At 36.8% G+C, this 27666-nt stretch overlaps 5 protein-coding genes across 9 annotated transcripts in view; 1 reads left to right on the forward strand and 4 right to left on the reverse strand.

Moving 5' to 3' along the window:
* Positions 1–12593, reverse strand: LOC117623906 (alpha,alpha-trehalose-phosphate synthase [UDP-forming] 1). 4 transcript variants are annotated; one of them, XM_034354935.1, is made up of 19 exons: positions 12469–12593; positions 7067–7179; positions 5928–6383; positions 5626–5723; positions 5090–5478; positions 4804–4918; positions 4523–4624; positions 4211–4361; positions 4041–4129; positions 3730–3778; positions 3341–3441; positions 2825–3012; positions 2544–2661; positions 1864–2040; positions 1664–1786; positions 1490–1577; positions 1215–1345; positions 1007–1105; positions 1–677 (listed from the first exon to the last, which is right to left on the reverse strand). In XM_034354935.1, the coding sequence occupies exons 3-19, from the start codon at positions 6313–6315 to the stop codon at positions 288–290; spliced, it is 2796 nt and encodes a 931-aa protein (XP_034210826.1). In that variant the 5' UTR covers positions 6316–6383; positions 7067–7179; positions 12469–12593; the 3' UTR covers positions 1–287. The 4 variants fall into 4 exon arrangements, with proteins under 4 accessions (XP_034210826.1, XP_034210827.1, XP_034210828.1 ...); XM_034354936.1 differs by lacking the exon at positions 12469–12593 and adding an exon at positions 10486–10632; XM_034354938.1 differs by having other exon boundaries at positions 664–778.
* LOC117623910 (NADH kinase-like) overlaps positions 12434–27666 on the forward strand; it is a 23323-nt gene continuing 8090 nt past the window's right edge. Inside the window, exon 1 of one of the 2 annotated variants that reach the window (XM_034354948.1) lies at positions 12434–12462. The gene's annotated coding sequence lies outside the window, so the exon portion shown is untranslated. Of the gene's footprint in view, positions 12463–14346; positions 14363–27666 lie in introns of those variants that run through there. The other variant, XM_034354949.1, reaches the window with a different exon arrangement.
* LOC117623913 (F-box/kelch-repeat protein At3g23880-like) lies at positions 16319–18480 on the reverse strand. The gene has a single exon (XM_034354959.1). The coding sequence runs from the start codon at positions 18251–18253 to the stop codon at positions 17390–17392; it is 864 nt and encodes a 287-aa protein (XP_034210850.1). The 5' UTR covers positions 18254–18480; the 3' UTR covers positions 16319–17389.
* Positions 20691–21795, reverse strand: LOC117625294 (uncharacterized protein At2g29880-like). Its single transcript, XM_034356880.1, has 2 exons — positions 21436–21795; positions 20691–21335 (listed from the first exon to the last, which is right to left on the reverse strand). Exons 1-2 carry the CDS (start codon positions 21793–21795, stop codon positions 20691–20693), a joined length of 1005 nt encoding a protein of 334 aa, XP_034212771.1.
* The window catches only part of LOC117623907 (zinc finger BED domain-containing protein RICESLEEPER 1-like), a 4264-nt gene continuing 946 nt past the window's right edge, over positions 24349–27666 (reverse strand). Inside the window, exons 2-4 of the mRNA XM_034354939.1 lie at positions 24922–26916; positions 24757–24825; positions 24349–24662 (exon numbers count right to left, since the gene is read on the reverse strand). Of these exons, the coding sequence (XP_034210830.1) occupies positions 24767–24825; positions 24922–26890 (2028 nt within the window). The 5' untranslated portion in view covers positions 26891–26916 and the 3' untranslated portion in view covers positions 24349–24662; positions 24757–24766. The remainder of the gene's footprint in view (positions 24663–24756; positions 24826–24921; positions 26917–27666) is intronic.

A 27666-nucleotide genomic window follows, 5' to 3' on the forward strand; every position in this document is an offset into this window, starting at 1 on the left:
TTATGTAAAACTTTGACCATCACTGTGGTTTAGATTAATAATAAGGGAATTACTGCATATTCAAGAAGGATGCTCTGAGTTTCTCATTTTGTTCTTCCTAAATCTTTGACCATCACTGTGGTTTAGATGCCTTTTTAGTACCTAATCTAAGAGTAAATCTAATATTTCAATTGAAGCAGTAAAATATCTACAATGCAATAGTATTCAAAAGCGAAATTACGGCTACCAAGCTAAGCGAAGGTACACTTTTCGAAAACTTGAGAGCATTATATCTCTCAATCTTGAGATTAAGAAGTTGCCGAAGAGGCACCAGCCAGCTCCGTCAGAAATGAGACAACATCATCTGAAGACTGAAGCAGATATCGAGCATTTGTACGCGTCCGCCCGACAGTACAAGAGTAGTAGTTCTCCCTCTTCAGGTCAAGTACATTCCATGAAATCTTCTCAGGAGACGGCCATCGTGGATTCCCATTGCTGTGATTGGCATTCTTCTTCTCACCATTTGGTAAAAGTCGTTGTGTCTTGCTCTGAGCTGATTTTGAGGCATTTTTATTTGATGGAACCTTCAATGAAGATCTTCTCTCACTAGGTAACTTTTGTCCATCAGTCATCTTTCTTGGAAGACCCATCGGCTCAGGCGGAAGATCTGGCTCAAAAAAGGTGTAAACATCTTCATCCTGAAATGAACATGAACAAACACCTGAATCCCATGCTTGTCGGTTGGTATTAAGGATCAGACGATGCAAAAGTGGAGCATTTTGATGAGCCTGTGAAGAACCTTCAAGAAAATACTGGAAAGTAACTTAAAGTTGCTGAGAGTTTTGAGTTTTGACCATGATAGTATAGCATGTAATGAAGGATTAATAGCAGATTCTGAGTTTCTGAAGAACCTTATTTAAAGCAAAATGTGATGGTATAATTCCTCAGATCAGAAAGGAAACTTATAACTCAGATAAGTGGGGATCAGAGATGAGGGAAAGCATGACTTGTGGGATGGGAAGGTTACCTTTCCAAGAAAATGTCCAATACACAGCACATAATCAATGGGTGTTGTCATAGATTTACTGTGAACTATCTCTCCCAATATACGGTCAATTGCTGCACCCTGAGTTGATAAAGAAAATTGTCAGAAAAGAAAACAAGCAAAAAAATGTAGCATGAAAAATATAAAGTTCATTAATGTAATATTTTTTGTTAAGCGTTCATGGATTCACCTTTGTGACACCAACTGGTCGCACCTCGACAGACCGGCTACCTTGAACAACATCAACAGATGCATTAGAAATTGGACCAGTCCAGAGATGCTGCAGCATATCTCTTGCTTGAAGTCTTCCAAAATCAACATCTACAATTGTGATAATATGACAAGAAACAGATAGAGTATTATAATAAACAAAAGTGCACTTGTTCAAAATACCATCTTACAATGGAAACGGGATAAAACAGAACCATTCTTTTTCTGAGTTGAGGGATCAAAAATTTTTTGTACCTGCATATTTATAATTCCACACAAGCGAAGTTGCACGGTCATCCAAATGTGACCGGGGCGTTCTTTCCGTGAAATACTCAAAAACATGCTGAAAAAATAACATCAGCATTGTAAGTTGGAGGAGTCATGATTCAACCAAACAGAATATAACTTTAATTCAAGACTCAAGATCACCTTCACACTCTCAACCCATTCCATATTCAAATGTTCGGGCATTGTTGTCATCCATTTTCCCTTTGTTAGGCGCAAAAACATCCCATTTTCAGCTGCCAACCACATGTCAAGCTCCCCGAAGTTCTGTAAAAACAGTCTAATTAAAAAGGGGATAAATTAAAGGTGGTAAAGAAATTAAGATGTGGAGATGGATGAGATACATCATCTAAAACTTCTGTGGCACTCCCGCTGAGGACAACAATAGTTGTTTGTGGATCATTGCAGAGTGCTGACAAGGGTTCTTTCAACTCTGGGTGCAGTTTAAGTTCCATTTCTTTTATTTGATCACCTCGTCTCTCAGGTGTGTCCACTGGTTCAGTTAATGTTGCGTTGAATCCCTGAGTTCAAATCACCACAAAGATCAGAAGAAAGAAAAAAAAGAAGAAGTCTATCAACGTCGAATCCACGAAAGAAATATTATTGACAGAAGGTAAGAGGGAGCCTAATGCCCTTCAATTATAAGTCTTAAAAATAACAGGGAGAAACTGGTATCAACTAAATGCAAATTGGTGAGACCAACTTGATGTACTATTAGCTACTAAATATGTCAAGCATATCAGCAGCCTGTATTAGTCATTGACCTGAATTATATGGAAGCAACTTTTATGTACTGCTGGTATACTGGGAAAAGTAAAGGCATATAAAAACCTTTCGGTTGGGGAGTGAGATCTTGGTTAAGACATTTCTATGACAACTGCCCATTACGTGCATCAGGCTTCCTAGATTTGACAAAGTATGCAGATCTCTTCAAAGATGAAAACCATGCTGATATGTATGATATTTAATGAAGAATTTACTAGAGGTAAGAACACTTCTTAACTGGGACATTCCCATAACATACCAGTATGATCAATCGATTACTTGCTTTCGAATATCTTTCAATAGCCTCCTTGTTTGGAAGTGGTGGTGGCACCTGTCTAGTCCTTATTTGTGCCTCTACGACAGTGTCGTTAAGTTCACTGGAAAATATTAATGCGAATATCAAATCTCAGTAAGTAATTAGTCTGTCATGTCAATTATGTTGGTTTACCATAGTTCCAAAAGCTTAAGTTGTTAGCACACAGCACAAAAATAATGTCAAGTTCTAAGAATTATGGCATGTTGAAACTCAAGCATGCATACCTTACAAACGTTTCGGCCCATTCCTGGGCAGTGTGGGTTGTCACATGTATAAAGTTATGCTTATGCCGCTTCTCTCTTTCTTCAGAGGCCATATTTAATGCTTGGGCAATTGAATTGGCAACTTCTGTGATGTTCCATGGGTTCACTAGAATTGCTCCAGCACCTAGAGACTGTGCGGCACCAGCAAACTGCAAAATGAATTGGAAGTGTGAAAAGCTAGAAGAAAAACAAGTAATAAAAATTAGTCGATTTATCTGTTCCTTGAATGTCAATTGCACAACTAGCATCGCATCTGATACAACCTTAACGAAATAAATGCTAAACACAATTAAGAGATGTTTTACGAGAACCAACTAAACATAGGTTCAGCATCTCAAGCTTATTTGATTCATGATCTCTCTCTTTTTACATTATGTACTATTCTCAACATTGAAAATTATAATTCAACACCAACTCAATTTTCCGCAAAGAGACGAAGATATTACATAACCAGACATGCATGTTTCTAGTTATTACCTCACTAAGAATGAGGACCCCTTTCTTTGCATCTTGGCATGCCACAAACTCATAACTGACAAGATTCATTCCATCTCTCAGGGATGTGACAAGTGCTACATCTGGGCAAATTGCGAAAAAAAAGAAGAAGCAGGGAAGAAGAATTTATTAGCTCAAGGGTTACATATACATTTTCTTAGATATTTGTCTGTTAGAAATAAACCATGAAATTGCACCTCTTACAGCTAAAATTGTTTAAGTTCTGAATAAAACAAAACTACAGAAATCAGGAAGAGCACAAAAGGATTTTCTGCCATAAAGGCTTATGGCTTATGTTGAAAATTTGGTTTGCCTGAAAAATTCTGGATCAAAAGAAAGAGGGAAATCCAGAGTATGTAGAATAATAGTACCTGTAACAGCATATAGTGCACATAATGCATGAAAGTCAAGGGAACGATCCTGTAGACGTAGAAAGAATTGTTATGGGAAACATTACATTAAATTTCATGTGGTAGTTCTTGAAACTTGATATAGATGAACGATAAAAATACTGTTATGGTTATGGAACAGGCACTGCTAAACTACTATTCCACCACATTCTTGCAACCCTATTGCTGCTCTGCCATTTTCCCACACATATTACATCAACATCCTTCAATGACCTTTGAATAATATATCATATCATGGAATGGAACAGTTACTTAAGAAGTCAAGTGCATACCAGGTGATGTATTGGGACAGCAGTCAAAGTTCCAAATCTGCCATTAATTCGCCCAACAATTTCATGAACCTGGCTTGTAAGTTTTTGATCTGTGGAAATGCAAAATAAGTAGTTTATACGTCATACTTATGATAAGACGAAGGGACAAGAAACCACATGAAGGGGCATACACTCTGGAACATCCGTTCTTGTTGGCACCGCAATTTGCAGTAAAACCACTTTGTCGCGCCAACTTGGGTTTTCCTCAAGAAACTTTTCAAATGCCAGTATCTTTTGTGGAATTCCTTTAATCATATCAAGGCGATCGACACCTAACATTACCTATAATGAAGAATGTTAACAGAACTAAAGTTCTATGTTTCAGATTGATCATGTTACTGTTCTCTAAAGTGACACATATTTTTGGCAGATTTCATTGACAGAAATAACAGGCGTATTTGTGTACGTGTCTTTGATCACTGCAACAACAAATGAACATTTACCTTTCGCCCGGCAAATCTTTCTTTCAATTCTCTGATGTGTTCTTGGACTTGAGGAACCTCCAGTGCACGTATGAAGCGCTCTGAATCTATTCCAATAGGGAACTGAATTTCAAGCACAAAAAACATAGTAAGTACAGCTAATAATTAGACAGTGTATATATATATATCATATAAAATGCTTAACACTAAACTTTGTGCAATGATGAAAATTACACGAAACCTCAAAGGATAAAATACCAAAAACCAAAAAAGGAGCAGGTAGTAATTAGATAGATACAGACCGCAGCCACTCGAGTAAGCCTCCCTTGATCCTCAACTCCTTCAGGTGTACCCTCAAGTCCAAGAATGCGAGTGCAAGCACTAACAAAGTGCCGTGCATAGTCATAAGTGTGAAAACTGAAAAAGAAAAAAAAAAACAATAATAAACTTTATAATCGTTTGCATATTAGGTTTTTATGATGTAAACAGAATTAAATAATCTATCAGGACAACATTTTACCAAATATCTTCAACAAAGTAAATCGTATAACATGTTTGTTATTGATACAGAATGTAACCAATAATTACCCGACTAAATCAGCTGCAAGAACTGAACGGAGAAGTTCTGATCGTGATGGCAGTGTCCTATGGATTTCAGAAGAAGGAAATGGGGTGTGGAGAAACCAACCAACTTTCATTTTGCTGTTGTAATCCTTCAGGCATTTTGGAAGAAACATAAGATGGTAATCATGGCACCAAACTACATCACCCTCCAAATAGTGCTCATTGACCACATCAGCAAACATTTGATTTGCCTTCTTATATGCAGCAAACTGAGACTGGAAACTCCGGGTGGTGGCAAGTCGATCTTCTTGTGGAAGTCCAAGGTAATGGAAAAGGGGCCACAAAATGTTGTTGCAATATCCATTGTAATATTGATGAACAATCTCCTCATCGAGAAAAACAGGGATACACCTCTGCAAGGAACACAACAATTATCAGTTGGACAGTGAAGTTACAAAGTTTATACACATTACCCTCAGATACAAAACCATATACATAAGCAATCAGTGAAATGAGCTGGATCTTTCAGTTTAAAAAAATTCAGATATAGAAATTTGAACCTTCTCAGCTAGAGCTTTAGTAAGTGCCTTCTGCCCAATTTCATCTGGCACATTTACCCCTGCCCAACCAATCCACCTTGCTTCAAACTCCTTTACACCTTTGGCAAAACCATCCAGTACAAATTAGGTTTGTCTTTTTGCAGGTAAAGAAATACCACATTAAAATGAAAAAATATATTAACACTAATGGAAATCCTATCCCCTTAAGAAAATGACAAACATGGATACATAAACTTCAATAAAGGGTTGAAGACTTTAAACTGAACAACAATATTTAATGAAGACTTAAAGACATCACATACCTAAAAGGGCACTGACCAGACCCCCAGCACTGATGTCCAGAGACCATGAATCTTCACCTCTCCTAACTGCAGAGACGGGTAATCTGTTGGCCACAACCAACAGTCGTTGTCGTTGTCTGAGAGGCCGCCCTTCTTGCTTTTCACATCCATCAGTAAGCGCCCTTGCAGCTGCAGCCCCTTCCAAGAATTGTTCAACATAGGCAACTTTTGAGTTTTCATCTTCTCTTAACTGTAAGTCAGGCTCAAATGGTTGAGTCACCCTATTGTTATCATGTGCTTCATTCAAGTGGGAGGCCCTGCTATTCTTCCTTAGCTCCCTTTCTCTCAAGAGCCGTTCAACTCGATTTGGGATGTGGGATGAATTACTGTTGTACTTATCCCCAGGCATATGCTCTCTCTAGTAATGAACCTTCGGTACTACTAATATTAGCACTAAGGTCCTGGAGCAACTGTGTCCTACATTTCGATTACGCAAACTAAGTCATCAATCAGCATCATTGACCAAACAAAAGTTCACATTTGGGTGCTAAGAGCAAAAAATCGTAACACACACGGGTCTGAATATGATAATAACATTTCTACAGCAGTACATATTACTCTTGTCACTGAAATTAAAAGGATAAGCATCTAGAGCATAAACATCACAAGAAATGACAAGCAGGTCAAGTGATAGGGATGCAAAGAACAGGATAGCAAGAAAATAGGGTCTAGCACTATCTCTTGGTCTATTAAACTAGAAAGTTGAAACCACACATTCTTAAAATCAACATGGAAAAAGTTAAAAAGCATAAAGGTAAAAGACTAAAAATGAAAGTAGGTAGACAGGAAATGACAGAAAAGAAATCCACAGCACAGCCGGTGACATAGTTCTCAGCGGGTGTTCGGCATTCCAACTCTGGCAGGTTCATTCAGCCAAAATTTTTGAGCATCACTCAGATGGATCAACAAATACGGAAAATACAAACGTACAGAAACTTTCAGTTTTCTGAACTAAGAAAGCAATACCATATGCTTATTTCTGTTAGTCTACTTAATCATCTTCAGAAAGTTCAGAAACAGCATAAACCAAAGACAAATAGAAAACTTACTTCTTCAATCATACTAGAAAAACCAAGTCTTTAAAGAAACAAGGACCTCACCTCCTTTCGAGTTTTAGTCAAATATGTCAGTGTTTGGAGATGGCTGTCAACTGAACCCCAGTCAATGGTTTAGAAAGAAAGATGGAAGGGAGAGACATGACAATCTCCAAAATCTGAACGGTAGAGAATTAACGTAGTGAGAGAAAAAAAGAGGAAGCAATACAATCCTCTTGTAAGCTTTACAAGGTACAGAAAATCTTACAGCCATGCAGGGGATAGAATGATATTGGAAAAAGAAAAGGTTTTACCCAAAGAATCGAAAAGGAAGCAAACAGAGTATCTGTAGTCCAAATATCTTGAAAGCAGCAGGGTGATGCTAAAACAATACATAAATACTCTGCTGTATTATTAGCAACTAAATTAACTCAGAGAAGGAATTGTTTTAGTGCACAGTATGTATCTTCACTGTCAATATCTTATCTAATTGCTATATTTGCAATTTTCTACAATACAAGCGATAATCTACTCTAAATTAATATAATCGGAGAGGGGATCAAACTTGGATGAACAAGGTCATTAAGATTCACAGTATAGGTAAGTTCTCTATCAACATAAACTCTGTTTTTTTTTTTTTTTTGGCATTTTTCTTTGGGCCTGAAATATGAAGATAATTTCTGCCGCTTGTATAATTCTACTTTCAATCATCACATTTATGTGACGATTGTCCTTTTCCTTTTGGAAAATGAGATTATTATTATTTTTGTATGTAAATGAACGAACAAATTCTTGCTAAAGACCAACCGAAGACAACTGGAAATCACTTTATTGCATTTCCTTTTTGTTACATCATTTCCCACTTTCGGTCACACGATATAACTAAAGATGTGGCCTTATTGATATTTTCCATTCGTTATTTTCTTTATTACAAATTATATCAACAAAGACACACAACCACCTTATGAATTTACAGAAATAAGGTCCATCCAATTGAATGCCAAACAAGCATGGAATTTAGGATAATATCTCATACGATTTGTACTCCTATTTTTAAGAATATGACAAATTAATTGCCCTATTAATAGTCCTAATAAATTTTGAAACTTTTGGATTCTATCTACATAGATGCCCTATTAAGTAGTTATTCCCTAAAACCAATAGCAAAATAACCATATGTGTTCGTCTCTAACTCTTGTCACAAGATCTAAGCAGGTTCAACAAATCAAACCCAAACAGGGCAAAGCATATCTTAATTGGGAGGGCCAGTACATAAATTTTCGTTTCTAAATTGTCTACAACGCTAAAACACATCTTAGAATAGTACATAGCGCTACATGTAGGTCGGGGCCAAGGGACCCAAATAATAAAGAAAAAAAAAAGGATTTGAAGGTCACTATTTGTCCTTTGGCCTAGTTGTAGTGCAACATGACATTTTCTAGTAGACCAGCATATATAAAAGTAAGAAAAGACTTGCACGTATATAAAATGTATTGATAGGTTTTAAGAAAAATAATAGTTTGTGTATTTATGTTAGTACTTAAATCCACAATATGGAAGTCACACATGGGCGCACATCATGCATGGCAAAGCAAAAAGTCACTTGTTCAAATTATAATAATTAGTGCAGCTCGTCTCTTCCGAGTCCCAAGGAACTAAGGAAGTGATCATATACCAATATTGATTGTTAACCTACTTTATTAGAACACACCCGACAGACGTTGACATGGAGTGACAATTGACAAGGAACGTCGCTAATTGTTGCCAGCAACATGACCCACGTCCTAGAATTCTGGACGTAGCATGATACATGACATGGAAATACTACCAACCATTAGTGGCATTCTCGGCGTGTAGAGGCTTTTCAACCACGAATAAGTGTTATTTAGTGGTTGAAGAGTCTTTACGCGCCCGCGATGAAGTATTGATGTATAACAGTCTTCATGACATTCGAAAAAAATCATTTTTAAGTATCTACTCAATTGTAGAAGGATTTTTTTAAGCTCAATCGCATATGGACACGTGAAAAATTTTCTTTCGTTGAAGTATGCGAATTCTATGGTGGAACCTACATGCATCTAATCTCAGTGAAATCTTAATTTCGGTAACTTCTACTATATTATTCCCCATTTGATTATTTCTGAGCATTCTTGTTGTGAAGCAGAAAGAAAGGAAAAAGGGAATCTTTCTAATTAATCAATCTTCTCCGGATCCTATTCATTTATGAAATCCCCTACGATTTTGAAACAGTTCTTAGGGCCATTAGTACACCTCCCTATATGGATATAAAATCCTACAATCAAATTATTCCTTGTACCCATAATTCAATTGGTGAATCCCCCTAGAGGACCTACCAAAAGTAAGTATAGGTCACCTAATAAAAAAGCATATCTTCACTATTTTTTTAATAAAAAAAAAGACATATCTTAAAAGAACGTGGAGATAGAGCAACTAATGCCGCATTGGGTCAATGATGGAGTTTCAATTTTGCTAGCCCACAACCGACCCGGTCCATCACTAATCAAGTTGTTTGGGAGATGCATGGAACAATTTAGTCGTTGCGATTACAAAAGCAAGAAGCCAGAACATGCAAGCATGAAATTCATTCATTTGGTTCTGGATTTATAACCTAAAAAAGTACATGGCTGCGCCTAAAGTTTGAGGACACTATCATTGAGGCAAAGACTAGGTTTAGAGTGCAGAAGCTAGGGGCAACTTTAGGTGGAAATTCTTGGCAGTGCCATCAAATTCATCTAGGGATAAGTTGGACATTGACTAAAGATATAAAATACAAAGCAGCTACAATGCTTTAGCACTCGAGCGCACCTACCTACCTTGACACTTAAGCTAGCATCTAATCACATATTAACAATTTGCCAACGGGTCTAACCCAGTAAAAAATGACATTGACTGGTAGATCATTAGTCTCAGGTTCAAACTCTCATAACACTATGTAGTTTGTTTGAGAAATTCCATCCTCTTGTAGTGTAATATAGACTATTGCTTGTATTTAGACAACTTAATTTGTGAATGATTAAGTACAGACAATGACAAATTACTCCAATTCTTCTTTCACCTAGCGACAAATTACTCCAATTCTTCTTTCACCTAGCTAAGCTCTAGCGAGTCCCCTAGTAGGGACCAAATGTCTGAGAGATTACCACCAATCTGCAATCTAAGGACCTCTATTGTTCGACCAAAAAAAAAAGGACCTCTATTGTTGGGAAGCGAACATTAAAACCTTAACAATCAGAAGAACTTGGACATTTTCAATAATGATCTAAAACAAAAAATGAAACAAAAAGTCAGATTTCTCTATCAATCAAAGCTCCCATGAAGCATGAAATTAGGGACCGATTTCAAAGGTAGTTGGGGGTAAGAGAAGAACGGAAAAGAGAGCGATGGAGACACAATCAAAGTAACATTAACAATTAGGCAAAACAAGAACTTAATAATGAAGGAAAAGAAAGAATAATAATACTAACCTTCATCGATTGACTTGTTTAAAAAAGGAGAAAGAAACCTTTTGGCTTGGAACAATGCCACTGAACTTTGTAAATATCTTTTGAATGATAAAGATATGCTTTTTCTTCTTCTTTTCTCTCTCTTTTTTTTTTTTGTTTTATGAAAAAAGCAAAAGAAAAAGAAAAAGAGAGTGACAAAGAACCATAAACATGTGAGTAGCTAAATGGACGAATAGACCAATGGAAATGTAAGAAAGTCATATGATACGCATGCAGCGCAGTGTTTGTTTTCTCTGTAAGAGCAAGAGGCAAGTGGAGTTGGGTATTATTGCTGTGCTCAGCATCAGTATCAGACTCGGACTCAGACTCAGAGATAAGGGATTCTACTTTCTATGGTGTGAAGCTCGTGAGAGGCTCTACCAAGGACAGGGAATTTGCAGCAAAACTTAAAATTTGTCACACATGCAAGGATTGCCACCCAGCCAGCATGGTGTGGGTCCCACTTTGAGCAACATCCCATCCATCCAATCTGGCAAGTTCTTTTGGACGAGTTAAAAAAAACTGACATCATGGTGAATTGCTGGTGAAATTTCATCAAGGACCAAAAAAAATTTGAAATCCTAACTTTTCATGGGCTCATTACAATTCAAGGGAAAACATTTTAAAATATATATTTTTGAATACAAACGATAGTCATAAACTATAAGGGAAATAGAAGTTTCTTACACAAACCAAAGTTCTATAGAAGTTCGAACTTAAGACCAATGATTTGCAAGTTAATGTACTTTTTCCACTTGGATAGACCCGTTGGCTTTCAAAATACATTTTAAGGCAGCATCGTTATTGCAACATAGAAAACTTAAGATGGTGAACTCTACCCGCTAGCTGCATACCTGAAGCTTCCTTTGTCCTAATCTTTTTGTAAATGACAATTTCATCCTACGTGTACTTCTAGCCTAATTACTATACTCAACGTTTGTTCTTTTATCTATTCTAAATTCTAATACAATTGTAATATGGCCAAATTCAACTTGGCTACCATACAAGCATGCAATCCAGAAACATATGTAAAGCTTATCACAATATTTATTTAGATTCAATCTAGATTAGAATTTGCGTGTTGTAACAAAGTCGCGAGGGTGATATATTAATACCCATATGAATACGCACGAGTGAGAGCTTTCTGGATTACTAGTAATCTTTTCGTTATTGCCAAATCAATTGGATAATCACTCTTTCAATGAATTTATTTATTTATTTACTATTTACTTTATACTTACAGATCGTGATATGAATCTAGCAGAACGTTCTATTAAAACACTTAACCAAGCATTTGCTTAGTTCTACAGTAATTATTTTAAAAGGCATAACACCAAAACAAAACAAAAAAACAAGAAATATCCCATTTAGATTTGGTTGTCCATCAAATGGTACTTTTCGACAAATACATTTTTGGTTTCTTGTTTATAACAGTAGCAGAGAGAGAACAAGTTACTACCAAAAAAAGCTAAGGAGTGTTTAGTAAGAACTCCCATGGCTGATGTGGACAGGACTGCCATCTGCTAATACCCTCTCTAACAGAAATCTAACTGATAACTAATTGTAGCTCGAAGCTTCAGTGTGTGAACGAAAAAAAAATAAAGAGAAATTTCAGAAAGTTCTCAAACTTTCTTTCATTCTTCCTGAATGCTTTGTATTTTACAGTTACATCACAAAAGCATATACAAACACACACACACACAGATATATACACGAATCTGTGTTGGCCTATTCTCGATGTCTGAGAGATTTATTGTGCAAAAATTAACATAATAATGACGATTTCTTGAAACGAAAATTAAAAGTAGAAATCAAACAACGATGATTCAACAAAAAAAAAAAACGCAAATTTCGATCAAGAATCAGAGATTCAAAGAAATATATTTACAGATATACAGAGGCGCGCCTAATCTTGCATTCAAATACAGAGAGAGAGAGAGAGAGAGAGAGAGAGAGAGAGCTAACCGTTGGTTTGAGGAGCCGCCTCGAGCTTTTGACGAACACTAACCTTCTTCTTCGTCCAATTGCAGAGGCAGAGAGAGAGAGAGCGAATGTGTTATAGAGGAGTGAGAGAGAGAGAGAAAGCTAGATGAATGTTGGGGAGAGAGAGAGTAATTGGGAGACAGTGGTAGCGTCAGAATAGCTTTTATGGCGGGAGAGAGAATAAGAGGGGGGGCTTTTTAGTTTTTACGTCGCGACCAATCATTTGGAGGGAATTTGTTCCCTTTTCTTTATTTTGATTTTTTTTTTTCTTTTCAGTTAAAGAAAGAACAAAAAAAAGAGCGATGCTGTGTTTTCTTTTGTTAAATTGGGTGATGACAATGCATGAGCAAAAGCACAAGAAAAAAAAAATGAAGTCAAGATTTCAACAATTTATGAAATACAAATAATTTTTGTTCTTATCGATTTTATGCCAATGAGGAACAATATTGGAATCTTTACTGACAATGATATGAATTGGATATACGTATTTGCAAATGCTTTCTTTTTTTTCATAATTAACTTTTTATTTTGAAGAATGTCGACAGGACGATAGAATCTTTATTGAACAACTATAGAATGATAGGGGACTAACCTTTTTTATTTTATTTTTATTTATCAAAAGCGATATTTATTAATACTGAAATAGGATTCGAACCGAGAGAGTTATGTGAAGTTCTCTACACATAAAGGAGGAGTCGTCGGACTACCAGTAACCTATCCTCACCTTGCCAAACAGTGGCCGATCTAGTAAGGAGCCAGTGAAGGTAATAACCCCCATTCAGTCTTGTTCTACACCTTTCATGATATTTTATGTTGAATGGGGGCAAGCTGTTTCATAAAATGCCTCAAAGAAGGCTAAGGCAGGGGGCAACGGGCAAAGGAATGGCTGAGACTTGGGCTGCATTAGGCTAGACTTTACAGATTGTGGTAGGGTCCATTACCTATGCATACTAGGTCAGAATTTACAAGTTCTTGCCCCAGAGAAGAAAAATTCATGGATTTGTCAGTGGTAGCCAAAGACAATTAGAAAGAACCTCAATTCCCTGATAAAGTAAACCCCCTCCCCCGCGCATCCCCCCACGTACCCAAATGTTGTGAGTAATACTTTGCTTGCTGGTAGAAAGGGTTTGCAACTAATATGGGATAAACACATATAAATAATATTGATGGGTAAAATAAATAGTTTTTCACAATTAGGCTCATTCTAAATAGTTTTTGGTGTCATAAACAACACCAAAAAGTAGATTTATTCTGTCGAATATATTGTCTGCTGCGGGGATCTATTTTGATTCTGCACCAATGTTTCAATGTACATGTATAATCTTCGGCTTTATGCCTTTATATCTCAACCTTTGGTAACTTGGCTTTCACGTGAGGTTACACATTTCTCATTAGACCCATTCACTTTCTGTTTTCTTTTCGTGGCTGCTACATAATATAACCTAATTAAGCAAAATCAATGGCTTAAAAAGCGTCTGGCAAATGCACTTTGATGAGCTTTCTGCCACCACTTCACAAACTTTCAGAAAAATAGATTCCAAACTCATATTATAATAAGATGCTTTTGGTTTAATTTATTTACTTTGATTTGTTCCTTTCTTCTTTCTTGACATGTGTCAGCAGCATATATAAATCAGCTTTTGGTAGTGTGTGCTTTTAATTAATTCTTAGTGTTGTTATAATATTGTGAACTTTGGTCTTAAAAATAATAAATTAATCCGTTTGTTTTATGGGAGGTCAACTCTAATACGACCACCAAAACCATGCATTAAAAAGATGTTTTACGACGTGTAGTGTTGCAAATCCATACAAACACACTCACTCCTTTTGGTTTTTTGGGACTAGAATTTTCATGAGAGAGAGAGAGAGAGAGAGAGTAATTAGGTAATTAGTATAATTCAGAAACTAGGAAACAGGGGGAAACAGAGTTGGTGCGATGGCTTGGGATTTTATAGATACCCTTGTCTTATCAGGGAAAGCATGCAGTTGATGCAGACATTTACCCCATCATTCCGCCGTAGAGAAAATTGCTATCTCATGATCTTATCCTACTGATACCTAAAATGATTCTTTATTCTATACAATAGCCCCCCCAAAAAATATATACATAAACATAGTATTAATTATGCATTAGTTATATTCGGTTCAATTCGATTTGGTTGGAATGAAACTCAAAAGATCAAATACTATTTAATTAAAAAAAAGCTAAATTAAACTAGCCAGTTTTGTTACCAACACGATATATCCCATTAGAAAATGGACTTGATTTACATACCAATAGTCTCAAGTTTGAACTTCGTGTCACGTTTATAGTGTGTGTGTGAGAAACCTCATTCATCTTATAGTTTAACTTGTATTTTTTATATATATAAGAAAAGCCAGTTCGGTTGGTTTTTTCGGTTTGGGATGTTTTATGTCCATCCCTAAGATTATTTTTTAATTTTTAAAATAACATATATGCATGCTAAGCAAGGCTAAGCCATACTTATACAAGCTAACTATACTAACTTTCAAAAGTCCCCCAAAAAAAAAAAAAAAGTTTACAACTAGTGTTTGCCAGGTGAGATGGTGTCGCTATCTATTTCACAATAAGAGTCATGTGGTGTGGATGCCATTTATCAGTATCATATCCAATAATTTGCAAATCTATAACAGCTTTTTACAAAATTTCATGCAGAACTCTGGCCAGAAAAATACATAACCTGCTCTGAAAAAAAAAACAATAGACAAAACGGAGAGGAAAATATCGGCAACAACATCTCTGATTTCTCTATATGGATTATTCTGATGCAGCACGATGAACATCATGATAGTTGCTTATCCAAGAAGGAAAAAACCAAGCAAAGTGCATGAAATCTGAAAAGGCGATTTGCCATCATCATCATGGTTTACAAATTTAAAAGAGAGTAGGGTAGGGTAGCTAGGTGGCATAGCATTTGGAGACAGGCATGGGTTCCTAAGGTTAAGCTGTAGGGGGGAATCAACACATGGTCCTGGTCTGGTGGGTAGAGAGGGATGGAGAGAGAGAGGCTTTATGAAAGGCAGAAAAAAATCAGTGGGGGCACTATTGGAATCCGATTCTTTGGTTCAGAATCTCCTAAACATATGGGGTATCTTTTAAGATATCACCTTATTTGTTTGCTACTTTTTGGTTCATCTTCTAGGGACTGGGAGAGTGGAGTCGGTAGGGGCCTATATATCCAATATCCATAAACCTTTTGCAAAAGAACAGATTGGACACTGATATGATATATTATGAGTGGTCTCATGAAATTTACATGTGACATATGACCAATATCAAGTGGACACCTATGACTAAGAAAATTAAAACAAAACAGATAGGTACCAGTGGGTCATAGCAATTTGTAGTAAGGACGGGAAAATCGATCACATGACCTCGAATGCAGACCATTCTTAACTAATTGAGCTATAAATTTCTCCGTCTAACTTGAGGTTTAGCTTTGGAAAGCAAAAGCGAAAAAAAAAAGTTGTTGGGCTTGTAGCATGATTGGGTTTAATTTCTCGGCTCCAAAATTAAAACCTCAATTTTAAAGCTAGCCCATCAATAGTGGGTCCAAGTGGCCCTGTAATTGTCCCTTAGCCCATCAATGGAGAACTCTACAACGTATTTGTAAACGCCAACCCATTAATTAAGAGGTTAGAACACAAGAGATCAAAGACTTGCTAAGAAGAATAAGTAACCTATTAGATGGTTAAGAAATATATTTTCTTTGAAATTATACATCAATTGCCTGATCAAGAGTCCAAGGTACATAAATAGATACATAGAAGAAAGATGACATCTGATAGAAAAAAAAAAAAACAAGAGAAAGAAGAGAAACTAATGCACCTGCCTTTTAATTCCATCAGCAACCAATCTGATCTGGAGTGAATATCAGAGCCTGTAGTGTGTCAGCATTTCGTGTGCTTCGACGTTGATCGAGCACTCTACCACAATGCCACCAACACTGACTGCAGATACTGGAGCAACAGTTGACATAGGACTAATAAAAGCTCACTCAATCTTAATCAACCCTTGTTGAGCAAATTGAATATGCATCAAAAAGACCCTTGATGCCGTCAGAAACCTCCTATATCCAATCCACAGCAGTACCACAGTAAATTTGAGAATCACAATACACCAGCAACTGCATCTTGTATCGGGGATCCAAATTTGCTGCTACTGCTAATGCCAACCTGCACTCGCTCCACCATTTATCAAGTTTAGCTTCATTTTTAATGCCATAGAACTAAGAAAGTCGTCTGGGCTCTTGCATCATTCAAAGTTTAGATGTGATCATCACTAATCTCAGGAAAATATATACTTCCAGTTGGTTTGTTGCCTGAAAAGACATTAGTGATTTCAACAAGAATTTTCAAATAACCAGTAATAAAACTCCTACATTCCCATTCTCTGCCGGTTAAAGCTGCAGTATAGGTACGGTCATGCTCTTGCAGAACAGAAAATGCACCCTTGTATTTTAAGGCTGTTTAAAAAGTAAGGTGTGTTGAATTCCATCAAACCGGAAGCGAAGGCAAGTGCTAATCAAAATCCAATCCAACCTTGTCTGACTTCTAATTTGTTGGTCCTTCTTAGTAAGAAATAGCATTGGGTTGACCAAGTAAGACAAGACTCTCTACAAAAGAATCCATGAAGTGGTACCTGTATCCATCAGTTTTAAACTCTTTAACTTGTTTGGTCTTAGGGTCCACCGATAAAAGCATCCCACCATACATTCTGAACACTAATTCACAACTCCTAAAACCAAACGGCGCAATTAAAGTTCCTTCCAAGCATATACTCATTAATTTAGTCCATGATTCAGGCACACCAAACTCTTTCATGACCCACATGTGAATACAAGTAATAGCATTTGATCCCTCTGAAACTTCATCAGATGTCTCAAACAAGAAAAAGGGACTCCCCGTATCTCGACATAAAGCAATTCTTTCTTTTCAAAGCATCAGGCACCGTTATCTTTCCAAATACCTCATTGATCATATCAAACTGCACAATGCAATTACCCTCGTTCTTCAAGGATTGCTGCCAATGCGTAATCCCATTAACAAAAACTTGTCTGTATCTAAGACTAATACCTGCAGGGTTAAAGTCCGCAGGAATAACAGCAGCACTAAGAGTCTTCCAGGCGCCCCTGGATAATGACCAAACCTCAACCTCACATGGGGCTTCGCTTAAAAGGCCGCTCACAATTCTTGAAACCTTATAGTCATCGGTACGCGAATCGTAGCCAAAGGCGTAACTTGCTATCATAGACTTTCTGATGTAATCTGTGGGAAAAGGAATTCTAGGCCTAGGCAAAAACATAAACTTTCTAACAGAAGGGTTCCAGATTATTGTTGCAAAATTAGCAGCGAGGCATATCAGCCCATTAAAAGTGGCAACTACATGGAAATTCTGAAGTAAAAATGTGATCTTTTTTGGAAAATAAGCTGTGTTATGGCAAATGAATGGATTTACAAGCTTTGTGTATTCACCAAATTCAGGTTTGTCCCAGTGCAAGGAGAAAAGCTCACCAAGCTGACAAGCAGCTTCCACTTTCTCAGGTAAAGCGTTTAGCAGAAGGAGGTGACCGTCGTTTTGGTTGCTGGATTGGGCTGTGCGGCGGCTGAAGTGGGTGCGGATGAAGGTAGAGCTTTTGATCAGCGACCACCATGATTTGCACACTGCTCTGAATTTGATTAGAGATTTGATGGGCAGCCTCAGTAGGATTTCGTGTATGACTTCTTCAGGGAAGTAGTCTGCCATGGCTTTGATTGTCTGATGTTTTCCTCTAACTTTCAATTTCGATTATGCCTGCGATGCAAGAGATGGGATTTGGGGGGTTTTATATATGGAAAAAAGTATAGCCTATGGGTCTGTTTGGTTTGGGGTTTGATCCCCCTACTTCATATATATATATAAAGAGGTATAGCCTAGGGGGTGCTTTCTGTTTACGGGGTTACAGAGGTCTGGTAGTTGGTTGGCGCCTAGGGCATATTTTATAGAGACAAAAACGCAGGCAGGTTTGAACACTATTAGTTAGTATGAAAATCAATGTACTTTTTCATTGGCTTTAGAACCCGTTGGCTGTACTGCTCAAGTTTGTATTGGAGTTTGGCTCGAATTTGGACTGTCCATTCTTAGAGGTTAAAGTATAAAATTTGTGATAGTGGGAATATAGCTCGGTTGGTTAAGCTCTTTCATTTTTATCTACGTAGATAGTAGTACTCTTTTATTCAACTCGAGCTTGTATTGAATTCAATATCATTTTAGCTTGTCCATTTGATGCTGGTGTGTATAGGAAGGGCCATGCTCTTGCAGGGCAGAAAATGCAGCTCTGTATTTTGAGGCTGTTTCAAGTATAAGGTATGTTGTTTCCACTAAACTGGAATTGAAGGGAAGTCGTTGGTTCTTATTAGTAAGAAAGAGCATTTGGTTGTTCAAGTAAAACAAGACTCTCTACAAAAGAATCCATGAATTGGTACTTGCATCCATCAGTTACGAACTTTTTAACTTGTTTGGTCTTAGGGTTCACCGATACCAGCTCTTTCTAAAACCAAATGGCATGATTGAAGTTGCTTCCAGGCATATATTTAGCAATTTAGTCCACGATTCAGCCAAGCCAAACTCTTCCATGACCCACATGTGAATACGATATGAACATATATACAACGTATATACACACTTCCCTTCTGCACTCTAAAAGCATATGCAACATATATACACACTCGATGGGAATTTGCAATTGGCTGTTGGGCATGGAGTTCTAGCGGTAAAAAATTATTGATGTCCATACATTCAGTTTTGCAAATGGTCATGACATTCAAAATTAGTGTTATGCCTGTTGGATTTCCCCCAAAAGAGAACCATATCCTTCCCAACTCCTAACCCTACCTCTACACACCCAAACAACCACCATCCATACCCAAACTCGTCGTGAACAAATTGTAGTTTGTTATGTGGATTTTTCTATTAATTATGAAGTATTATATTAATGTTTAATTTTTATGAGTCTATTTTGTAATATATTTTTTTTGGTTGAGAAATTAGTTAAAGTAGCCATTCTTCACAATTTTTGTTCTAAAATAGCCATCCTTGCATTACAAGTAGTTGCGGAGCCAAAAATTGATGTTAGAGGGACCCCTCTTGCAAAATATAAAAATGAAGGGAATGAGAGCATAAACACTGCAAGTTCTCGTAGAGCATCTTGCGCATCATTTTGAGACCCTGACCAATATCCTCTAAACTAAAAATCAAGAATAAACTTTTAAATTATAGATTTTACAGATCAAGTTCTGATTGTAGTATATATAAAACACTTGCATCCTCTTTTAATATTCAATTCAATTCATACACAACATTAAATTATTTGCATAGAGAGAGAAATAGAGAAAGAAAAGGAGAGTGGCAGGGAAGAGAGAGAGAGAGAAGAAGAAGAAGAAGAAGAGAGAGAGTTGAGAAGGGGCTTGTTGTGACCCCTCGTGGCTCAATTACAGGAGCGCTATGGGGACAACATATAGGGAACTATGGGGATCACTATGGAGGACAATGGCTATTTTGGAACAAAAGTTGTGAAAATTGGCTATTTTAGCACAAAGCTCAAATTTTTTTAACCTTTTACACATTGACCTCTCGGAAGGAAATTTCCTATTATCGTGACTATTGATTATTGTAAGTTTTTCTTTTCCACATTAAAAGAAAAAAAGAAAAAAAAAGAAAAAAAAAAAAAAAACCAGAATTCGTCTATGAATTTAGACTTCCTATCTCAGCTAATGTAAACAATCAATTGATGGTTCTCAGTTCAGACAACCAAGTGTCATTGTTTGGATAGCAAAACCAAACGCGCTCAAGCACACCCTTGTTTACCCCAGAGCAATTTCAGTCCAAACAACCTTTATGCAACAGAAAGCATTTCTTTCGTTTTAAAATTTCCCACCTTCATGCCGTGGCATGTGGTTAGTAAAACCATGAGATGGCACATCAGCCCACATTGCTAAATTCAGCTTCCATTCAATCCGAAACTTGAAAAACATCTTTAAAATAAAGTGTCACATGCAGGCAAATGAAAGAGAAAAATCTGAATGACGAAAAAGGTCCCTGAACAATTACAACTAGGAGTTGAGGAATTTAAACAAAAACAAAAATGCTTGATAAACAACATAAATACCCAATAGAGCCTGATGTATCATCACCCAAATAACACTCATTTCAAAAGGTAGGTTATCCAATCTGAGCGCTCTTCAAGTGACATACTAAAAAATACATCCCTTCTTGTTTTAGTATTAAGCAATGCAACTGCTTTATAACGAGCACGTTCATCTAAATTTGGGGTCTCCTTAATAGCATCCCAGATACAACTTTGGTTCTCTCTTTTCCTTTTCTCTCTATCTTTCTCCCTTTTCTCCAATAGGTTACAGATTCTCTGAAAGTTGGTAGCAATTGAATCAATGCTAAGAGAAAGTTTTTCCAGTATTCCAGCTTGATTGGTGGTCTCAAATGAGGTAGTATTCCCTTCATACTCAGCTCTAGTTCGTTTCTTCTGGTTGATGCTTTCTGAGGGAACTTTCGGACTAGTGGCATGAAAGAGTAAGGGTGATGAAGATTGTCCAGGTGATGGATCTTGGTGTGATGGTTCCTTTTCATTTGGTAGAAAAGCCTTATTACCATCATCATAAACAAACTCCTCTTTTCTAACATGTCTATCTTCGACCCAATCAAATCTTGCATCAATATCATCATCCAATTCTAACGAGTTTCTCTCAATAGCAATTTCATTCCCAAATAAAATTTGCAATTCCTCATAGTCCTCACAAGTTTCTGTGCGAAGGCCTATGTGGCTCGGATAGGACTGTAAATGAAACAAGAAAATAATTATTATTTAAGAAAGGAAGTAATATGTACTCAAATTACCAAATATAATATATTTAAAGAAGAGTTAAGAAGTGCACCTTAAAGTAATCTTCCCAAAGTTTTTCATCACCAATGAATTTCTTTCTGATTGGGTCCCACTCAAACCTAGAGCAATGATGGACAAGTTGGGTATACTTTCGATATTTTTTCTTAAAGTATTTCAACCGACTCTGGTAATGAGAATAACTTTTTTGACACTTAAGTTTTTCATTAATCTTTGGAAGTATTTTAGCTTCTACAGTTGCCTTGTTTAGCACGCCATTAGGATTCCGCCATCCATGAGACACAGCATCGACCATGAGTTGTAACAACATCTTGCTCTCTTCCATATTCCAACTGTTATAATCATTCTTGGCCTTCCCTTTTCCATTTACTTGCAATTGTCGTGCATCTCCCATTTGTAATGTAACTATATATGCAAATTATTATTAGATATCTAATTTTTAGTTTCTTATTGATCTAATATAATACAAAACCACACAACTTCTCTAACTGACAATATTATACATAAAATCAACTCATAATACAAGAAAGTAAAAGACCAAATGATATATATTTCTCATAGAAAAAAAAAAGGACCAAATGATTATTAATGCAAGAGCAAAAGGACCATGCATAACAAAACAGGCCAAAATATGCAAACATACATATAAGCTTACAGAAGCTGCAATCTAATAGGGCTGAAAAAAATAGGATCAGATAAGCTTACAGAAGCTGCAATATAATTGACTAAACGCACTGTTTAAGCCACCACACTATCCTTATATTTCCAATAAAATGTTATTCTCATCTTTTTTGCGTTTCATGTGAATTTAGGACGATTATAAGTGTACTAAAAAAACAATCGAAGCCTATAATCAAGGAAACAACAAATCACATATGCTATAAACTGCTATATATATGAAAATACCAAAACTAAAACAAGAAAAGGCGCGTACGTAAACCCTAACCCTAACCGAAACCCTAATAACAAGTAAAACCCAACCAGATTATCATCAATGAACAAGAAAATAACGGGAAAGAAAAACTAGCAGTGTACAAATTGATTTGAAGAGAGAAAAAATGAGTGTACCTTGAGAGAGATGGAGGAATGCTCGTAATTTGCAGAGAGAGAAAATAGATCGTCGAAGCTTCAAATGAAATATTGGGGGACGGCTGGACTTGTTATGACCTTAGGTATTTATACCTCTCTCTCACCCTCAGATCCACAACCCTAGAAATCCTTCAAAATCTATGACTCTTTGAATACACCTAAACTTTTGTGTATTTTTCTTCACCTAATTAATACCAAGAAAAAAAAAAGAAATAGTAATTACTGCAACAAGAATAATATCACTATGCCAAGTACAGAATCAGATGACATTGAAGACAAAGTAAAAATTCAGGTATAAAAGCACATGCCTTGTAATTCCACCCGCAACCATTAACAAAAGCTTGGCTGTATCTTTATGATATCTAAAGACCTAAAGGCCAAAAGTTCGCAGGAACGACAGCAGAACTAAAAGGAGCTCCTGGCTAATGACCAAACCTCAAGCTCGCAGGGGGTTTGGCTTAACCCTAGCCCTAGGCAGAAACGCAAACTTTCCAGCACAAGGGTTCCGAATACTTGTGGCAGAATTAGTAGCGAGGGCATATGAGCCCATTACGAGTTCCAAAGCGACCGAAATGGAAATATGTTGGATTAATGTTGAATGAATGAATTTAGGTTAAATTGTGTTAATAGTCCTTGAATTATACCTCAATTTGTATTTTCTTCCTTGAATTTTCAATAATAGTTGTTGTGGTCTTCACATTTGGTTTTGTGTTGCGCTTTTGGTCCTTTTCGTTAATTTTGCAAATTTTTATGTTAAATATTGGGATACATTAACCCATGATAAAATTTAAAAATATATATTAAAAACTAAAAAATGGGAAGAAAAAATAGAGAAGATAGAGATCAGGCATGAGTCGCTCAATAGCGAGGTTGAGAAGAGGGGGGGTGCTGGGGATGGGAGATTAGGATGTCGGGGGTGGGGATGTTCAGGGAGGAGGTCGAGGTGAAGGGAGCAGCACATGTTTTTTTTTTTTTTTCCTTCTTTATTTTATTTATTTATTTTAAAATGGGTAATGAAATTCCTAATCTGCCTTTGGATTTGACAGAAAATCAACACTATTGACGAAAATTATGAATAGTACAATGCCGGTCCAAATTTAAGGATGACAACAACTATTTTGACATTCAATGACAAAAATACAAATTGGGGTATAATTTAAGGACCATTGCTACAATGCTACAATTTACTTATTTATTTTTGATAAAACAATGCTACAATTTAAGCTTGGTATACAAACCTAACTGAAGGTTGTCCCAATGCAAGGAGAAAAGCTTACCAGTAAGTGTCCTCTCTCTCAGATAAAAGCGTGTGCTTGGAGAGGCTGTGCGTCTGAGGTGGTTGTGAATGAAGGTTGAGCTTTTGATCAGTGACCTCCATATGATTTGCACACAGCATTGTATTTGATTAGAAATTTGATGGGCAGCCTCAGGAGGATTTCGTGTAGATATTTTCTCTTAAGTTTGTGGTGAAATACTTTGCTTTAAATCTCTAAAAATGTAAGAAGTTGGGATTTAGGGGTTATTATATATGAGAAAGTACATGGTGTGGTATATGAGTTAATGTTAAGACAAAGAAATCAAATGCTGTTGCTTGCATCCCTTCGAACACACTTTGGGTTGGGGTAACAACTGTGCTAATAATCTGTATGGTGCCCTGCCCTGGTCATTTAAACCCACTTCGCATTTTGTGTCATTCTTACAAAAGCTTGCAAGCAAGTAAAACCAGAACTCTGGATCGACCTATACATGCAACAGAAACCAGTTCTTTAAATATTTGATATTCATCCCGTCATGCCGGCCAAAAGAGTGGAACAAACGGCATGCGGTTAGTAAGAAACCAGAGATGGATAGCAGCCCACATTCTTAAACTCAGCTTCTATTCAATCTAAAACTTGATGAATCATCTTACAAAGAAAGTGTCACACGCTGGCAAATCGAAGAGACATCTTTCAATGACAAAAGAGGCCCCTCTAATTTAAATACAAATCTGGGAATCTAGTTGATGCCCTAAAATTTACATTTAAGCTTGACAAAGAACCATAAGCAATTAACAGGTCTCATGTGATGTATTGACATGGAGAAAGAGATTAGGTTCACTGCCCAGACCAGCTTTAAGCGTGTCAACGGCGAGTAGACACCACCGGGATAGAGGCCAATATCTGATCCATCAACCTTCCATGGCAAGATTACACCAAAGTTGGTAATCCGACACATATAATTAGTCAAATATATATAGAGAAACACAAAAAACGTAGCACATGCATACCTTTGGAAAATTAACTTGATTCAATAAGTAGTGGTCTAGCAGCAGAATGGCTTGAGAATGGATTGACATCTGATACAAAAAGAGAGAAGAAAATCTTGCAATAAGATTGCTGCTAAGTACAGCTCATATCAAAGACAAAGTAAAATTCAAGTAGAATGCACATGCCTTTTAATTCCACCTGCAACCAATCTTGTGTGCATACCAAAGCCTGCCGAATATCAGGATTCAGTGAGCTTCGACATTGATCAAGAACTCTACCACCAATGCTGAATGCTGATTCTGGTGCAACAGTTGACATAGGAGTTCCCAGAACATCACGTGCCATCATCGACAAGATAGGGTACCTTGGTGTGTGGACCTTCCACCAATTTAATATGTTAAAATCACAATTACGAGGAAAGACTGGTTCCTCTAAATATTTGTCCAAGTCTGATATCACATTCTGGCTCTGAGAAGTCTCATAGAGAAATTTATCAAATCCCTTCAATCGATCCCTAGTATCACTGCTGGTACTAGGTAGGCTGCTGCCAGGCAAAGCCGAACCTTGATCAACCATTGTTGAGCAAATTGAATATGCGTCAAAAAGCTCCTTGATGCCATCAGAAACTTCTTTAATCCTATCAAGAGCAGTACTACCATATATTTGAGAATAGTAATACTCCACCAACTTCATTTTGAATCGGGGATCCAAGATTGCTGCAACTGCCAAAGCCAAACTGCACTTGCTCCAATATTTATCAAACTTAGCTTTCATCTTCAGCGCCATACAACTAAGAAAGTCGTCTGGGCTCTTGCACCATTCAATTAATTGGATGTGAACATGACAAATCTCAGGAAAATATATACTTGCAGTTGGAGATTTGTTGCCTGAAAAGACATTAGTGATTTCAACAAGAAGTTTCAAATAACCTGTAACAAAACTCGTCCATTCCCATTCTGTATCGGTTAAAGATGAAGCGTAGGAAGGGTCATGCTCTTGCAGGAGAGAAAATGCACCCCTGTATTCTAAGGCTGTTTCAAGCATAATGTATGTTGAGTTCCACCTAACTGGGAAATCAAGAATTAATCTCCTCTCACTATTGATTCCAACTTGCTGGGCAATTTCGTTGAACTTCCCTTGTACCACTTGTGAACTTCTTACGTGTTTGAAACTTCCTCGAATCTTTTGTATCACCTCTCTCAATGCTTCCAACACATCCTGCACAATTGAATTTAGAAGATGTGCAGCAGAGCGGATATCAAATAACTGACCATGACCCGCAAGAGGCCTACTTTGGGAGATCCGGTCTTTAATTCTCAGAACAATGTCATCATCGGTGGAACAATCATCCAATGTGAAGGCAAACAACTTACTGTGAATGTCCCAGTCCATCAGACATTTGCTGATTACTTCTGAAAGCGAGTCCTCAGTATGAGTAGGATCAAGTGTGACAAAGTTCAGAACTTTCTTTTGTAGCTTCCAGTCCTCGTCAATATAATGTGCAGTCAAACATAGATACTCAACATTTTCTGGAGAAGACCACATTTCAACAGAAAGGTTAATTCTTCCCTGCAAACTATTAATCGCTTGATACACTTGACGTTTTTCTTTCCTATAAATTTCCATACAAAAATGCTCAACGTCATTATTTGGCACAACCTCAAACAATGGCTGAAGGTTCTTAACAAAAACTTTGAATCCAACATGATCAACCATGGTCAACGGGTAACCATGCAATATAATCATACGGGCAAGATCAAGACGACTACGGTCATTATCAAACTTGCCACTTGCAATGGTAACGATATCATCCTTTTTCAGATCCTGATCGAACTTTATGAGTGCTGGCTTCATATATTCATCTTTTCTCTGTGCTTCATCACAATTAATATTGGCAAGGCCAACGGTATTATCTTTTTTCCTTCTCTTTGCTGCAAGTAGTTGAGAAACATCAAAGTTGGATCGTTTTAGACATCTCATTAAATGGTTTCTCAGATGTGTGGTCCCACTATTACTTGATCCACTGAGCTTCTTGTTACAATGCACACAAACAGCATAACATATATCAGCCTTTCTAACCCTTTCAAAATGATTCCAGACGATAGATGTCAACCTCTTTGGTTTCTTGATAGCTGACTCAATGGGTATTTCCATCACATTGGCATGAAATCAACCAAAGTCTGCACATCATAGAAGATATAATGACTAAATCACATAAAACTACAAGATGAATCTGCAGAACCTCAAACATCAATAACTAATAATGTTTATAAAGTCACACAAAAAAACAAAACAAAAAACTTAAATTGCTCCAAAAAATATACTACAGGGACATCATTATGGCACTGAGCACACAGATCCTTACTTCAACAAATAATACAATATTATTAAGGTCCTATGCCATGGTGTACAACAACAACAAAAAATTGAATGAAAATATGAATGTTTGGGCACATATACTTGCATAAATACATAAACATCCAATACTAATAGAGATATTACAACTCAACTGAATCAGGAGATATATACAAAAATAACCACACTGATAGAATCCTGGTGCAAGTAAACCCATGGAATACAAACTCTACAAGAAGTCAAAATATTCTCGGACAAAAGCCTTGGTAAGCTTACATCCTTGGAAATCAGTGAACCATAAATCAATTATAACACACACACACACACACACACACACACACACAAATGGACACCTGTGTGCATATAGACACTGAATCACTACAGGGAGAAAACACTGCATTATTTTGCATTTAAAGTGACAGAGACATTTATCAGGCAGAAGATCAGAATACTAAAGTGGTACGTGTACTCTGAATTCACTAATGGGATCTTTATACATAACCGAGCATTTTTTCTTCATTGCACAATACAAAAAATTGAATCAATTTTGCCCCACAGATTTCAAAAGCCCTGGA

The sequence above is a fragment of the Prunus dulcis genome, chromosome 4 (genome assembly GCF_902201215.1).
Source record: "Prunus dulcis chromosome 4, ALMONDv2, whole genome shotgun sequence".
NCBI lineage: Eukaryota > Viridiplantae > Streptophyta > Magnoliopsida > Rosales > Rosaceae > Prunus > Prunus dulcis.